This window comes from Pyrgilauda ruficollis, unplaced genomic scaffold (genome assembly GCF_017590135.1).
Source record: "Pyrgilauda ruficollis isolate IOZ18807 unplaced genomic scaffold, ASM1759013v1 scaffold124, whole genome shotgun sequence".
Lineage (NCBI taxonomy): Eukaryota > Metazoa > Chordata > Aves > Passeriformes > Passeridae > Pyrgilauda > Pyrgilauda ruficollis.
The window spans coordinates 366,650-384,360 of record NW_024510766.1 but is presented as its reverse complement, the minus strand read 5'-3'; the positions used below and the strand labels follow the sequence as shown (position 1 = coordinate 384,360).

Sequence of the window (17,711 nt, the reverse complement as noted above, 5' to 3'; positions counted from 1 at the left end):
TGAGATGCCTTAAGCAAAGGACACTCACTCATTTACAGCAAATTAAGGTACTCTTAGAGTAACACATCACAGCTTCATGGGAAATTATTTGATATTTTTTAGATTATTGTAATTTAGACAAATGAGTAAACACTCCACTGAATCACAGGATAGAGAAAATGATTGGCAATTACATTACTTGAAAGAATGTTACAAGAACAAAATGGTTAAGTAGCACATTTCTAAGAAAGCGACATTTTACAAAAAGACAAAGGCATATATTTTCCACCAAAATCTAGAGCTGCTGTCATCAACAACCCAACAAAAGCTACAGCTACCTAAAATGGAAATGAAAATGTAATGTATGGAAATATTCTCTTATAAAATCTCCTTAGGCTTCACATGTATTAATGTATTAGTTTGCAAACATTAAGATCAAAGGCGAAGCAACAAATACATCCTAAAAAGTTTTTAGTCAGATTTTTATTAACGATATACAAGTAGCAAGGCATAAAAAATTAATATGTTCAAGCCTTGAAATGTCAAGTGTAATGATCTCTAGCTCTGCTTACCTCCTTTGCTTTTTGTTTCAGTCTAGCTTGCTCTGGGTCTTCTTGCCTTGAGCGACTCTACATGTTTAAAAAAAATGGGGAAAAAAGGTTAACAGATGGTTTAAGAACCCCTCATCTGTTGCAGTAAGTTAAAAAATAGCAAAGAAATAGGAACAGGATACAAGGTATCAAACATGGGACACGTAAATTCACAGAAGTGCAATTCCAAACCCATGAGCCTCACCCAAAATGAGGTTAAATGCTCAGTTGTAAATGAGATATAGTGAAGATCTGAATTTAAAAAACACCAAACAAAACAAACCAAACAAAAAAAAACCCCAACCCAACCGTGTTTTTGTCAACATGAAATTTCCATACAGGCTTAGATTTCAATTATTTAATACTAATAAATTCAAGCATCCAAAAGCATCAGTTACACCCTTTTCATTATCCAAACTTTTTAATTTAAGTCCTTACAATCACATATTTTAAAATTTACTATTTGCAACTAAGCTTGTATTTAGCTCTTCGTAGAGAACATGAAGAAAACCATTGTAGAGTTGCCCTCCCAAAAGGTAAATCTTTATTATTACTATTCCATATGAGCTTACTTTGAGTACAGCATAGAAATACACTCTGTTAAACCCATTCATGCACTACTAATAATATTAATATTGTAAATTTTAAAACTGGATCAATATTGCTGAATGACAACTTTTGTATTTTCCTTCAAAACCAGGAACAGCTCTAAAAGCAGATAATTTAATTACAATAACAACCTGTAATATTTCTTTCGACACAGAGTACTTTATAACCACATGTTAAAAACCCGTTAAATTTATCTTTGTGCTCGCTTGTCAGACTGATGGAATTCAAAACTCAAGAGGCAGATAATACACTCATACTTTTATAAATGTGTGATGGGTCAGCATTCAGCAAATGTTGCAAAAAAAGTTACAAGAAGCTCCAATAAAACTTGTGTCATCCATTGAAAACTGTTGTTCCTGATATCTGAGGAATGTGGTAGTTCTACTTCAGTATTTCTTTGAGATTTGAAGTGGAATCATTTACCCAACTCCTGAAGGAGTGTCTGTGCCCTCTCCTACCTGTCATTCCCTGCTTGTTGCTATGCTGAAGGCAGAAACTTGAAAGAATATTTGTTCGCAAAGTTATATACTCTCAGATTTTTTTCCAGTGTTTAAATTTTTCATACCATATTCTGGTCAGAATTCAAAAATCCATTAAGAAAGCCAAAGGGAGATAGGTTTTAAGGGCTTGCACTTAAAAGGGTTGAGTACTATTTTTGATACACCTGGAGAGCACCTTGGCTTGATTTGGCACAGAATTCTGTATCCTTTCTCCTGTCAGTTTTGTGGGTTTGTGGGTTTTGTGGGTTCGGTTGGTTTTATTTGAACTGGGAGTATTTTTTTTTCAGCTAATATAGCACACCTATAAAACTGTGCTGATAACACAGGGTGACATTAAACAATAATGAGATTTTTAGATGTGCTGAACTCTTCCAGTGTGCACATCAGCTTCACCTTCCAACATCATCTACAAGTGCTTTTGTGTCTGTTGGCATAAGAGGTTCTTGGACAGGGCAGTGTCTGCAGCAACTGAATGCCAAACTGAGATCTCAGATGGCCAATGACCAAATCAGACTTGTGCCACCAAGGAAGAAACGCCACGCCAATACAGGCTGAGGTTCCTTCTAACTGCTGTGGCCAGACAAAAAGAAAAACGTAGATAAGGTGACCTAGTTAATGTTTAAAGGACAAAAAGGTATTTAATGAAATATGTGGGTCTGCCAGGGAGCAGGGTTTCTAACCAACACAGCAATTACTAAGAACTTGACTATATTTATACAATTAGGTTAAAAACCAAAGTAAAAAACACCAGTCAGTGAGCTGCTTCTCTAGGAGATGGGCTCAGAACTGAGCTGAACAAGGTCTTTGCTGTCATTTTGCAAGAACAATTTAATTGTTGGAGCCTCAGTTTCTCCAGTATGATGCAAGGAAAAGCATATTTAGCCCTTTCACAGGTTTTGATGATAAATTTATAAATGTACAATGTGACTTGTGAGTCTCACAGTGAAAGCAGCACAGAAACACAGAGTACTGTTACACTACTGTATGAAGCTGAGAATTCGCCAAATGCAAAGTACAAGTTGAAAGCACTTCAGCTTTAGGAGGAAGCAGAGTGTCCTGAGAGAATCCAGCTAAGACTTCTAATATTGTTACTGACTTTCTACAAGGAAATGATAGAATCCTGGAAAATACACCACAAGTATGTAGTGTTTGGGGACAGTGTAAGAAAAATTAAAGCAGGAGATGCAAAGTAACATTGCAATTTCCTGGGCTCCATCAGTGAAGGAAAAACTCTGCAAGTGCTACAGAGTAAAGTAACACATTTAAAAGTTGGGGCTTTTTCTTTCTTCCCCAGAAACTGACCAAATAGGAGCAGATCTGGAGTTCAGGATAGTCTCAACATGCAAAAGCAAATCACCTACTCTGTGTAAACCTCCAGCTTGTTCACAGTAAATATACAATAAAAATTATTGCAGAGATGAAAGCAGGTGCTCAGCTCCTGAACAATATCAAATACAGGACTCTTGTTTCAAAAATGAACGTATATAAAATACCAGGTGAAGTTAAACATATAACCCAGACTGAAGGTGAAGATAGAACTATTTTTACATGTAGAATAATGGAATGATTTTCTAATTATTGCTTGAATCCATGCCAAAGAGCTTTTCTAAAGAATCCAGGGTTGTTCTTGTTTCAAACAAGCAGAATTCAAATTTTACATTGGATGTATCACTACTACTAAAAAAATTAAGGAATTTAACTTTGTTGTGTTCAGAAAAAAATTTAACAGATTTTTTTTTTAAAGCAGATTTCTAAGACTAAAATACTTTCCTGCTGGTTACCATGACAGTAAGCTTTGGAAATAAAATCATCAGCATACAGAGGCTAAAATGTATTAAAGGACAAGTATAAACATCAACTATCTCATTAATTCTTCACTTTATGATCTAATGTAAATTATAAAAGGCTTCACCCATGTTCATGCAACATGGATTAAAGCAAATATAAGCAAATGCAAATGTCAAGCTTAAGAGAGGTGCCTAAATGAGCTTTAGAAATGTCACTGGATTCCCTTTACACTCCATTCCACATGTGAACATCTCTCCCTTCCTCTGAAGAGTTTGCACAATTCTGCTGCTGCTCAGCTCTTGTAGTGCTTTGTCTACACGTCAACATCACCAAGCAATTATTTTACTATTTTGCACTTACTTTTGTCAAACAACTGACTAATCATTCCTAGCTTTTTTTAAATTGCAGTTTAACTTTTTTCTTCCAGTTAATTCATATTTCCAGTTTTCTCTTCCTTTCTCCTTTATTTCTAACATCCAAATCTTAATATGCAGCACTTCACCTGTTTTGTGAAAAGTTTTTTTCCAAAATCTTTTCATGCACCAATGTCTCCTTCCTCCAAAGCTTTGGAAACACCCACTAATCAGAGAACCCACCAAATCAAATCCTTTCAAGGACTTTATCACAATTCCTTTGCCTTCCCCTCCCTGTTCATCATGTCTAGATCTGTAAATACAGCAGGCTGCATTTACATAATGTATTTTCCTGTTGATGAATAAACACCTTTAAAAGCAAGCAAGCTTCCCATAGCAATTTTACAGAAACCCAGGACTGATCCTAAGCAGATAACATATTTCTAAATATATTAAATGCTGTCTCCTACTGAGAATGTATTCAGCAAACCAGCTTTGCTAACATTTCTCCCAAACACCAGCTATTTTATTAGACCAGACAACCTGATATTTTAATTGTGAAGAACCAAATGCTTTGTGTTAGAGAGTTCTTTATCTGGAAACTGAAAACTGCATAGATCACATTAGGTCTATGGAAATATTGGACTTCCAAAGTATGAAAAGCAGCCTATGTTAAATGTGTGTATTCAAAACAACAGAAATAAGGGGCTTCATTTACATGTACCAAACTCCCTAATGTTCCAAACCTCAGCTCTTCTCCTGGCTTGTGTTAAGGCAGGAGGCCACAGAAGAGACATCTAATTACACATGGAACAGTGTCGTTTTAAGGGTATTTCAGATTTCACAGAATTGTCTTAAATTAGAAAGCAACAGTGTTTTTAAAATTATAAGGGTATTTATAACCACACCATACTTATAAACATGCACCAATTTTTTTTAAATTGGAGCATACTCTGCATCTATGCAGATGGACAGACTAAAAGTACTCCTGATGTGTTTCATTACCATAATTATTCAATACTTTGCTTGATTATTAATGTCAAAGCTGCACTGTTGCTAACACTAACAAAAATAAGTTTTCTGTTTAGATTTGTAAGGACTTGAAAGTCTCAGCTTGTTACACCTGTGCTGGGAAATGCCTCACAGGGTCTCTCCTGCATTTAGCTACATCTGATCCCAACTAAGGCACTTGCAGCTCTACTGCCCCATACCAATATACACACTGGGGGTCTTGAATGCCTCAAATTCACCTTCTTGCATTAAATAATGTTAAGAGTCACAACTCAGGTGCTGCATTATCAAAAGCCACTGCTGTGCCAACAGTTTCAATTTTATACCTATTTTTCCCAATTGATGACATTAGAACTTCACCCACGGCTGTACCAGCTTATAACTTCCACTTTTAATTAAAGAAATTAAATTGGCAACATGAAACACTTTGCTTTCACGTCAGCTTTGTTAATAAGAAGTGAAAGTTAAAAGCATCATAGCTGAGGGTAAAATGCTGCTCAGCGTTACGACCACAGTGAGGTGGAATGCAGAAGCACAGGTCTGAAAAATGATTTATATTAAAATCATTAAAATTGCAGTAACAAATTCCTAAAAATTCAGAAATTATCTCAACGCAGTAATTCCCATTTTGCTCTGCTCCCATCAGAAGTGAGTTCCAAGTGCTCATGCAGGCAGGAGGCTGCAGTGAATCGCTGCTCTCAGAAAGAGGGAAAGGATGAAATGGAATGCCTGAACTCACCTCAGACCCGGGGAGAGCCCCTCCCAGCACATGTGTGGAAGGGAATCTGCAGCACCAAATTTCAGTGATCTCTCAATAAAAAAGCCCTTCCACCTACAGTACTACCCAATCATCCTTAAATGGTAATTAACTTTACAAACAACTTTAAACATAATTTTCCATTTACTTATGTAAATTTTCTTTTTACAGAATGCATCTTACTCTTGTGATAGTTGTAGTTAAGATCCCAGAACTTAACAGACTTGTGCTACTAATACATAACACTCAAATATATAATAAAATATACTCAAAATAATAATCTCACTCAATAATAATAATAAATTACTATATTGGAAATTAAATTTCAACATCAATTTTATAATAAAATACACAGGAATTCAGCCAGTTTGAGCAGATCAATTAACACACTAATTTTAATGTGATCCACCTTATCATACATTATAACATAGAAGTATGATTCATTCATTTTTTGAGAGCCAGGACAATCCCAAGCTGTAACCCCTTACTGTCACCACTCCCTCCAAAATAAAATTCAGAAATAAAAACTGCAAAACAACAACAAATCAGCTACAAATTCCTACTCCTTCTATTGCCAGAAATATTTCCATTATTAGCCGAGAACCAGAACTGCATTCAACTTGACAGACACCACCTGCATCTTCCAGGTTTTGGAAACAGCTCTGAAAGCAGCAAGAACACAGTTTTACTATAATACCAGTGCTTTGTTGGGCTTGGTTTGGGTTTGTTATTTGTTGGTTTGTTTTTCTTTTTTGAAAATCTGCACGAGACACACCATGTCAAATGTAAAGGTAAATTCCTCAAGTGATTTTAGTCTGGCTTTTGACCTTTCTGCAGCCTTAAGACTCTGCTCAGCTGCCTGTACCATCCCCAAAGGCCCAGAGAGGATGTCTGGCTCTGCACACAGCTGGCAACAACAGCCAGTGGCTCCCACTGGCAAAACAAACCAGGGCCGAGGGTTGACTCTCCTAAATATTTCCTTTAAAGAAGCTGTGCTTTACATATGTGTTTATACACAAGATGGTCCCTCCTTGTGCCATTTTTTTTTTGCCTGTGATGCTCATGTCAGAAAGGAAACCCAAAATCAGTGACAACCAAGGCAGCTCAGTCTCTCCCTGCACAGCTCCTCCTTTTGACACATCCCATTTTTTGGGGGTTTGAGACAGGAGCTCTTCCAGCAGCAGGAGGGGCCTGGATCTCACAGTCTGGGGACCAAGATGCCTTTTAACACTCCTACAATAAAAATAGCTTCCAGAAAGTAAATTAGAGAAAAGCTTTGGGCTACATGTTCAAGGCTGGTATGGGAATGCTGTGGAATATTTTGGAATGTTGTGGGACACTCTGAAACATTGTGGAAGGTTATGGAATGTTGTGGAATATGATGCAGGATCCCTGAGGTGCAGGAGGTCATTCTGGTCTTGCAACAGAGTAGTGGTAGTAGTTTCAATTTTCAGATTCTTAATGTAAAAGAAATTGAATGTTGCATTGCTACTACAGCATACTATTTTTCCTTTCCTGACAAGTTTGTCTTCCCCCCAAAATATCCCACTGGAATGAGAACATCACTCACAATGCTTCTCAGCTTCTGATATTAAGTTTCTATTTCTCAAGTATTTCCCAGGCATGGGACGTAAGATTTTGTAAAATTCTCTCATTTAACAAGCTAAACAACACTGCTATTTTATTTCACAGACACTCATGTAGTGCCACAGCTAATTTTAACTTTAGTGACTTTTCTCAGAACATCAGTAATTTTATTTTTTGAAACCTAACTTTGTTTTCCTTCTACCTTCTCATCTGACTTGATCTCTCCTTCTTCCAAAAACATTTCCTGAAGCAAAACCAAGCCCATCTGAGTGCTTACAAATTTTGCAATAATTTCCTACTAATTGAAATCATGGTTGCAGATCAACCAGAACACATGTGCCAAATATTTTCCCTTCTCCTCCTAAAGAAACCCACCCATCCAAACAATAAAAACCTGAAACCTGACACTTTCTTCGGCCATCATTTACCTTTTTTTTTTAACCCCTTACTGAACTGCAATGCTAAATTACCAGACCAGTTTTAAGGCTTCCCAAAGACTCATGCTGCCTCCCCTTTGATTTCAACCTATTCCTGCATTTTTCATTATCTTCTCCATTGATTATCCTGTTACAAAGTAGATTATTTAACACCATCTGGTTCAATGCCCAAAACATTTCCTTCACTATCTTACTCTTCATCAAAACCCAGACTATGGCTGTTAACAAAGTGTACTCCGAAGTGTAATACTCCAAAGTGTAAATAATTAAAAAAGAATTTTCACAGTGCAAGTTCAACCTTTTTATGCTCTTCCATATAAGAAAGTAGATGAGGTACCACCAAAAGGAAAGTTTGAAACTTTCACTAAAATGGTTTTGCTGAGTAACTTTAAAAACATATTGCACAATAACCTGTCAAAACACTTCCAAGATAAAAGATCATGCTGTTTCTCTAAAAGAAACATTAAGAAGTTGCAGTTATAAATAAATATTATTTTTAGATTTAACCATCTGTAGGAAGGAAAACAGAAATTTCACTTTAAATGCCGAAGTTTTTTATATTTTAAAGACAGCTTTGGTATTTTAAAGACAGCTTCTCAAGGTGACAAAGGTGCTGTGACTGGGGGCACACTGCCTTTGCATGGTGGGTGTTTGAGCCTCCAGAGCCAGTTTAAGCATCTCCCCCTTTGCAGACACAAATGTCACCAGGCCACAGACAGAGACAAGTGGGTACTGATGGGTGTCACTTCACCAGGCAGCCAGGGCAGACTTTAACTGTGTCCATTTCATTCTTGTGTCACTACAATGACTGCATCCTTCCCACAGGGGCTGAGATCTCCTCAGACAACAAGGCACGTTCATAAAAAACAGAAAAACCCCAAATCCTGGCTAAGGAATCAGGACACAGGAATTCAGAATAAAGACCTCAACAACTATCACCGTTCATGTACAGGTGCTTTTGCATTTGAGCAGCACCAGAGAATCTAAGGACATAATACAAAATCTATTATTTAGGATAAAAAATTGTATTCTGACCATATTTTACCAAACTATGTCCTAGGTAAGCCTTGCACTGGGTCAGTCATCCATCAGAACTGACTGGGGAGCACCAGCTAAACAAAGCAAGCTCAGCTCCTAATGGCATTTACACTTAAATCACAACACTGCATGAGCACCTTCCAAGGGATCCACAGTGTCTTCACTGCCCTCTCTAAACATTAATACTGATAAATCAGCACTGCTGATGGCTACCCTGTGCTTTGGTTTTGGATTTTTAACACCCTCATTTATTTTTCACCTTCGTGTATTTATTCCAAGCTGTCTCCTGGTTATGAAGATGAAGTACGCATTCAATAATTTCATTAAGGTAATTTTTTTTCAAATAAATTAGAATATTCTTTTACTTTGGGTTTTTTGTTTGTTGCAGAATTCTTAAATTTGCTCTTCCTGCATTTTATAGGAATCAAACCTGATGATCAGGTGTTTATTTCCTAAATTTAGACTTCAGAGGACTTCATATTATCCAAGGCTAAAACAACAACAAAAAAACTGTCCAAAACACAGGGTATCAATTCATGAAGGAATTCAGGTTGGAAGGAATACCAGGAGGTCCAGCCTGCATAAGGCTCTGTGCAGTCAGGGAAACATTTCTGAACTAAGGTCTATAAGCTATTGCATTTTTCTCAATGTCCATTAAAAAAAACAACAAACAATGAAACTAACAAGCAGCAGAATACACAGAAAATGATTCACCAAGATGCAGTCACTGAATGAAGAAAACATGATAAAAAATAAATAAGCATGTCTTTATTTCTAATAAATAAAAATTAGGAATGAAAACAGCAAATATGTTTTTATAAAACTTTTAAAGAGTATCTATGATGTGTAAAGATTTGTGGACTATTTCATAATGTGAACAATTACAAATTAAGAGTACAAACAGGACAGACTAAAGTAGCCTAACTGAGAAATAGATTTCAAAACAAGCAAGGTTTGGTTTTTTTTTTATTTTTTAATATCTCAATTTGTGAACATTAATGGCATAAAATCAGGAGGCTCTGTTACAATTAAACATTGAGTTGTTCTGTATAACCTCTTCAGAATATACAATAAATAACTCAATGAAGACTCAAGTACAATTAAAAATGGGATAACTAAGGGATGAACTTATTTGCAGTTAGATACGATATATATGATTAAATTTACAGTTACAAGCAGGAGACTCATCTATACTTATGTGCTCTTGAAACAATATAATCTGAGTTTGTTCTATCACTCTATGAACACTCAGTCTCTGGAATTAAAGTTACAAAGGAACAAGTCCTGGCAGAAGAACTGGCAGTTAACTGAAGACAGGCATGAACCAATCAAATACTGCAGTTACAGAGAAGTGACTGGAACACATTCAAATGAAGATGAACAAATGAACAAATCTGTTTAAAAACAAAGTCTAAAAACCTAAGAAGTAAAAAGCCTCTAAAAAAATTAATCAGAATGTGCTGAACTTGTATAAAGGCCAGAAGTGTAAGCTATGATTCTCCAGTGGCACAGAAACCCTTGGCATCCATTAAATTTCAAAGGCAATTGTAAAAATAATTTCACAGAATTATTTTGAAAGTGTTAGCCACTGTCTCCCGTGTTCCCAAGAACTCATCAAGTTCAGAGCTGTATGTGGAGAAACCAGAGGCACCCCAGGCAGGGGGATCTGGAGTCAGCACAGAGCCTGACCACGAGTTCAAGGTGTGGTGTCACACCAACAGCACCTTTCTTATTGTAACCAAATGTGCTTAGGAAACACAGATCACAAAATCAAACAATTGTTTGAAAGCTATGGATTATTAAGTAGCTAAAAAACAGTGAAAGTGATACCTTGGCAGCCTTTAGCAAAATCTCCCTCTCTTGTTCATCTTTCCTTTGCTTTTCCAAACGCTCCAACTGCTCAAAGAACTTCAGCTGGGATCGGACATCTGTGGCTTGTTCGTACCACTCATCATCCTGTAAAACAGGGACAGGCCTTCAGAAGAACAGCCACTTCACCCAGACCATGCATCCAAAGGCTCTAAGCGTCACACACTGAAATCTTTCCATTGTACCACTAATAAAATGTTTCCTTTTTAGGCTCAGGGGAATGAAGCCAGCCTATGGTTAATAACACAGCGAGAATTTGGTAATTTAATTAATATCTAAGCAACTTTAAAAGAACAAGAATTGATTTATCAGCACCAGATACATGAAAGAGTTAAAAAAAGTAAAACCAACTGAATTAATGATGGAAAACATCTAAAATGCTTGACTTTATTACTGAATAATCCCAGCTATAGTTTATAACCAGGTTCATAACCTATAATTCCTGCATTTGTACTAATCTCGAACTAGTAACAGACTTTCTCAAGAAGCAGCATTATTAAAGCTAAAAACTCAGTTGAGAATTACCCTCTAACTCCAATTAAAACAGAATCTTATGACAACTAAGAGTGTGCTAGTTTTCCTAGCACACAGCAACCAGGAGAGTTTATGGCATGAGCCACACAGAGAACACTCAGAATGTCAGTCCCAAAAATAAGTTATCCACATTACTTTCATCCCATTTATCTACTTAATGTTCTCCTTTCTGACTACCATGCTATGAAATCAAAGAATAGCATTAACTAAGAAAAATACAGAATACAGTGGCAATGCTACATTTCAATCAGAGACAACACAATTTTTTTTCCTAAGGATCTTTTAAGACACTGTTTTAAATTCTTCTTTGGCTTAACATGGACTAAGCAAACTGTTTTCTTCTCAGACACCATCCTAGAGAGAAGGAAGGAGGGACTTAACACTTCTGAAAATAATAAAGAATACTGAAAAGAAAACAGGATATTTTACTTTTAATCCAATATAGTAGAATATATCCATCAATTGCAATGAAAGATCTACATGTAGGTAATAACCAGGAAGAGTGGCCTTTAGTTTTTAATCCATTTTTCCATCACAATGACATTGATTATAGTCACAAATCTCAGAGATTATTATTTTTGCAAATATCACATAGAATTAGTCCAACCATGACTCAGGTCACGGGGCCCCCAGGTTTGGGAAATAGGTAGGCTAAGACACAGTCCAAAGCTGTTTGACTAGATTGCGACTCCAAAAATACAAAAAAGTACACCACAAAACCAAGGAACAAACTAAACCAGAGCTATTCTGTGTATATATATATATATATATATATATATATATATATATATATATATATGCTAAAGAAATCTAAACACAGCTTAGACAACACACCTTCCTCTGACACCGGTGTAACAACTACAATAACTAACAAGCATCTTACTTCTGCTGGAGAAGGTATTTCAAACAGATCAAGAAAGATGTTTAATTTATTTGAATTTCTAACTGGTTTGTAGACTTTTATTTAAATTTTCCCCTGGTTTGAGATATCAAAATTGTTTCAGTTTTCTTCAGGAATACAATCATGCAGAAGAACCAGTGAAGAATTTACAGCTGAATTCTTTAGTTGCTAAGGCAGAAATATTGGCAGCTTTTGTAAAATATTAATATTTCTCACATCCAGAAAAGTTACTATGGAATCCTAAATACCGAAGCAATTTCGATCCAATTCCTGGATACCCTGGACAAAGAAGGAGCTATCAGGAATCAGGTCTTACTCACAATCCACAAGCAGAAATAGCATAGCATGTGCTCTGTGCCAGACACTTCAGCACAGAAGGACAGAAACAACTCCCACCCAAATTCCCCAGAGAGAAGAAGATGAGCAGGAGGCAAAGTCCCATGGCAGCGGTGCTGCTGAGCAGAGCTGCAGCGAGGGCAGCGGTGCTGCTGAGCAGAGCTGCAGCGAGGGCAGCGGTGCTGCTGAGCAGAGCTGCAGCGAGGGCAGCGGTGCTGCTGAGCAGAGAGCTGCAGCGAGGGCAGCAGTGCAGCAGGAGCAGGACGTGGCTGTGTGAGCACAAACATGCCTGGGCACACTTACTTTGTATGACTCCATCCGGTGCTGGGTTATCACTGTCACCTTCTCTATCACTGTCCTTAATCTGCTCTGTGTTGCATGGGAAATAAAAGTAACGACCTCAGCTGGCACATCAGTAATTCCTAGTTTTTTAGCTAAAGCAAAAAAAACAAAACAAAACAGAATTAGCTTACCCCCATAGGAAAAAAACCCGAAACACAAACAAAGCTCTAAAGGACTTTACATCACTACCTCATTTTCCTGAATAGAAAAATCCATGACAGTGCATTTACCTGGCTTTGGTGACACACTCATGACCCCCTGAAAAGGGTGCAACTCTGCTTTACACATTTAAAAGAAAGATCAGAAAATTTCTTTAACACTTGAAAGCACTTAAGAACTTTGCTGAAGTTTAGCCTGGCACATTAAACTGAGGCATGTTAGAGTACGAGACAATCTGAGTTCTCGGTTGTTCTACATAAGAAAAAACAAATCCTTTATTTTCAGAAGCATTAGTGCAGATGAATTTCAGTGTTGAGCAGGTGAGGGTGCAGCCCAAAGCATTCTGTTGCATCCTTTAGCCTACACCACTGGCATAGTACCGATAACAGAAATTCTTTAGGGGAAAGAAAAGCAACTATTAATTAAAGGCAAAGAAATAACGTCATGTTAAGAAGAGTTGTTAGGAAACACCAGCTGTCCCCCCAATACATATTCATATTTACCTGGACATTTGACACTTTGTGCTGAGTTTATAAGAAAAGCAAACAGTCTATAGTCTAATGTGTTTATATATTTTAAAAACCATCCAAACTACTGAACAAAAGAATGCGGGTAGCACTTAAGGACTCCTAAATTTACCAAAATAAATACTAAGGATATAAATTTGTAGGTATATGACAGTATGCACTTATTTAAACTACTGTCCTACCAAGGTATCCATGGTCCCAGCAGGACAGTTTTCTGGGTAGAAAACTCCTCTGTGCATGCACAGATACGTGCATTTCACACAGGAAAAAAACGGGTAGTTGTATTTTGTATGGACCATTGGTGTTGAACCACCACAAAAGAATAAATCTGCTGAGTCAGTTTTCCGTTGAATGGACACAAGACTTTCAAAAGCAGTTTGGCTGGGACACATGAATGGTTATCCAAAACACAGAAATCTGTGACTATTTCGGCCAGTGCTTCCCACAGAGCCAGTTGCAAGGGGACCCTCGTGTGGGGAGGGGTCCCTGAGCAAACGCCGACCTCGGCTGCACGAGAGCGAGTGTTGGCTTTGCGAGGCGCTCCTACCTGTCCCTGGCTAAATTCGAGAGCAAGAAACCGTCCCACGTTTGTGGGAAAGAAAGGAATCTCCCAAAGAATGTGGGGGAAATGAGCGCGGGTGGCAGCGGGAGCGGAGCGGGGCGGCAGCCAGGGGGAGCCGGCACCTGCCCCGCCCGCCCCTTCTTCCCTTCCCCTGGCTCCCAATCCACCGGGATCTGCTCCTTCCCTTCCCTTCCCCCGGCTCCCGCTCCACCGGGATCTGCCCCTTCCCCCGGCTCCCGCTTCACCGGGATCTGCCTCTTCCCTTCCACCGGGATCTGCCCCTTCACTTCCCCTGTCTCCAGCTCCACCGGGATCTGCCCCTTCACTTCCTTTCCCTGGCTCTCGCTCCATCGGGATCTGTCCCGTCCTTCCCCTAGCACCCGATCCACCGGGATCGGCCCCTTCCCTTCCTCCCCCCGGCTCCCGAACCACCGGGATCTGCCCCTTCCCTTGCCCCGGCTCCCGATCCATCGGGATCTGCCCTCCCCGCCATCCCGTCCCGCCGGGATGTCCCATTCCAGTGATGGCTGGAGCACAGCCCCACCGCGCTCCCAAGCCGCGCCTCCCCAGCACAGCTCTCTACTCCAGCTACCGCTGGTGCTCATTTTTAGGGATTCTTTGAAGTCGTTACCACTTCAACTAACTTAATCACCGACTCCCTATCTCACGTGTTACCTTAAGGATTTCAGCAAGATGTATATATGATTTTAAACTAATTTTTGCTTTATCATGGGGAAAAAAATAAATTGAACTTTTCTTGGTGCCGAATTTGTCCTGTGTAATAGAGCTCGAGCTGCACTCAGGTTGCTGAAAGCTGAACGAGTAATGGCAAGCAGACACACACATTAAATCCGAACGCTGCAAGTGCCACCCAGGCAAATGAAGTCCTTGAAGTTGGGAGGACAATTCCTACAGGCAGGAGCAATTCCTCCAAGTCAGACTGGCAATATTTGAGCACGCACCATTTTACTACGCAAACGCGCGTAAGCAAAGCCATCAATCAGAAAACCCTAGTCTGAAAGATAAAATGCAAGGAAGAAGGGACATTTAATTAACTAGTATCCAGAAAAGAAGTTTGGAGATGGAAATTTCTGTCCTATTCTAGGCAAGGGTGAGAACGTGTAATTGTTACAGTTCTTTGAATTTGAGTGTAACTACAGCTACCCAACTTCCCTGAAAACACACACACTCCTTTTATAACAAGAACTGTTGCCATCTTGGGGTTTTTTCACAACAAAGGTCTTTCTAATCTCAAAGAATTTTATTCTACGTGAAGTCAACCATTATAGGACTTTTCTTGTCCCTTTAACTCTTCAGAAATTCATCCACAATCTCTGAGATACTTGATGCCCCTAAAGATTCTTGTCCTTCATCAGCCTCTGCAATATCCCAGTAACTTTCCTCTCCTAAAATCCCCCAACATAATAATCCCAAATCCAGAAAACTACCCAGAGGCCATAGAGTCCCTTGGTAGTTTTCCCTGGGACTTACCCCTTTTAATGGGTGTCTCAGGGACCTGGGGGGTGAGACACCACATCCCTCACCAAGTCTGCAGATGGCACCACCCTGAGGAGTGCAGAGGGAAAGGACCTGGCCAGTGAAACGAGAGGGACTTCATGGAACTCCTGAAGAACAAAGCCCTGGGCCTGGGCTGGACTCACAGGAACGCCATGGGCTGGGGTCAGCAGCAGCAGCCCTGATGGGATGCATGGAGAGCATGGAGGCCAGCAGGTTACCCAGGTTCCAGCACTGCACCCTGGCACCCATGGGCTGTGCCTACAGCAAACAGTCAATCAGTGGTAACCAACCCACCAAGGGAAGCAACTCCTCCTTTTCACTCAGCCCACATCTACAATCTTGCACCTTTAGCTCACCCAGTACAAGAAAAGCTTGAAAAAACTTGAATCCAGGAAAAGTCAACAAGATGGTCATGGGGATTCTAGCACACAACCTACAGGAGGAGAACATGAGGGTTCTTTTTCTTGGAGTAAGAAGACTTAAGGGAGAGTCGACTGAGAAGATGAAGCTAGATCCTTTATTAAGGTTGCCTGGAAGAAGAATGAAAAATAAATTCTTAAACTGAAACAGCTGTTTCTGACTGGATATAGGGAAGAATTCTTTCATGAAGAAAGAATAATGGAACACTTTGCACAAACAAGTTATAGACTGTCCCACCTCTCAAGTTTTTAAGAATTGGCCAATTAATGCCCTAAACAACCCAGTCTAAATTGAATGTTGATCCAGCTTTGAGCAAGAGTCTAGAGTGACCCCTGACCTCCTGCATATGTGCTTCCACATTCCATATTACTGCACATACTGTGCAGTAATACTGTGACATCTCTCCTCCATCTCGGATCATCCCCTGGCACATCTCCCAGTCCGTATTTGTCCAGCATGCCAGCTGAGCACAGTCAGGGACCCTGAGCCTGGCCAGGCTGTGCCAGAGAGCTCAGTGACAGCCAACCAGGCAGAAGAGCAAAGAAAAGGAAAAAATGGGTTCACTTCCCCCTCAGCTCAGACACACAGACACACACTCTATCTAACTCCTGATTTATCAATCGACTCAGAAGTGACCTGAAGGGAAAGAAGAAAGGCAAATGGAATATTCAATCACTTAAGGCTAAAATTCTTTGGAAAACAGGATAAGGGGAAAAGAATACAATTTCCCCCCAAATGAATTAGCATCAAGGAACCAGACTACAAAAAGATTTTTAAAAAGTCATCTTGTCATCCACACGATTCATCATGTGTGGAAGCATCATCACATCTTCCCTGCTCTAAATTACTTTAGTTAAGCCCTGGTAGCTTGGGATGTCAGAAGCAGGGTGCATTCCAAAGCTGCATACTACATGAAGATTTGGCACACTCCTTAAATACTTGGATTGCACTTGGGGCAAGGGTGGGAAAATTACCAATTTCATCCACACTTGAAAATGCTGGCCTGCTTATACTTTCATGCACAGTTGCTCACACCACTGTGCTGAATCCACTGACCTACGAGATGCTGTGATACCACTGCTTAGAGCCTGGCCCTTTTTTGCTTTCTGCTACTCACAAAAAATGCCAAATAGAAATTGAATCTAAGCACAGGGCTGGCAACTATTAATTCTCATATGCTTCTATATTAAAGTCTCTGTTTTGTTGTTTTTTCTTGACTGCCACTTCTCCTCCTGAGATCCACTCTCATTTATGAAAAATGAAATGTATAAAAGTTCATCCACTTTCATTTACAAAAAGCATACTGGAATCCTGTCTGCCATCAAAGGAAAACAACACTTATCTCTAAATGGGAAATTTCTGACATATTCTTCTAGTCTGCTTAATTACTTTTCCCAGTGTTAATAGGAAAAGGCTATTCTCCCCTTTTCAACATTCCCTAGAGTGATAATGATGTGGAACAGAAATATGATTTATAAAGACATGTATAGATACACATATATATTCTAAAATACTAATCATAGCAGAAACCAAGAAGAAAATTAAGATAAAAAAAAAAGAACTTACTTCTCTCAACAGAGTGCTTTCCCCTGTCTGTCTTCTATTTTTAAAAAGTTTCACTTCTTTCTGATTTTTAGGTGATCATCTCAATGTGCTTTAAGTTTGATGATGTGGCAATCTTAACTTGCAGTCTTGTGATCAAAAGTATCACATGTGGAATTTGAAAAGAGTTGCTTGCTTTTAAATAATATATTTGTTAAATTTAGACATTTTGGATAACAAGTATATGCCTCAAGTCTTTAAAATTACTTTAGCAATGTAATTTTGAACTTTTCCTAGAGCTATGATAAAAACATCATCAAGGTTAACAAAAAAAAAAAAAAAAGGAGCTGGA

The 17,711-nt window shown here is 38.9% G+C and overlaps 1 protein-coding gene across 1 annotated transcript in view; it reads right to left on the bottom strand.

The window, feature by feature from the left end:
* LOC121365949 (transcription initiation factor TFIID subunit 4-like) overlaps nt 1-17,711 on the bottom strand; it is a 143,561-nt gene that overhangs the window by 68,555 nt on the left and 57,295 nt on the right. The window contains exons 12-14 of the mRNA XM_041490577.1: nt 12,593-12,723; nt 10,480-10,605; nt 552-608 (exon numbers count right to left, since the gene is read on the bottom strand). Of these exons, the coding sequence (XP_041346511.1) occupies nt 552-608; nt 10,480-10,605; nt 12,593-12,723 (314 nt within the window). The remainder of the gene's footprint in view (nt 1-551; nt 609-10,479; nt 10,606-12,592; nt 12,724-17,711) is intronic.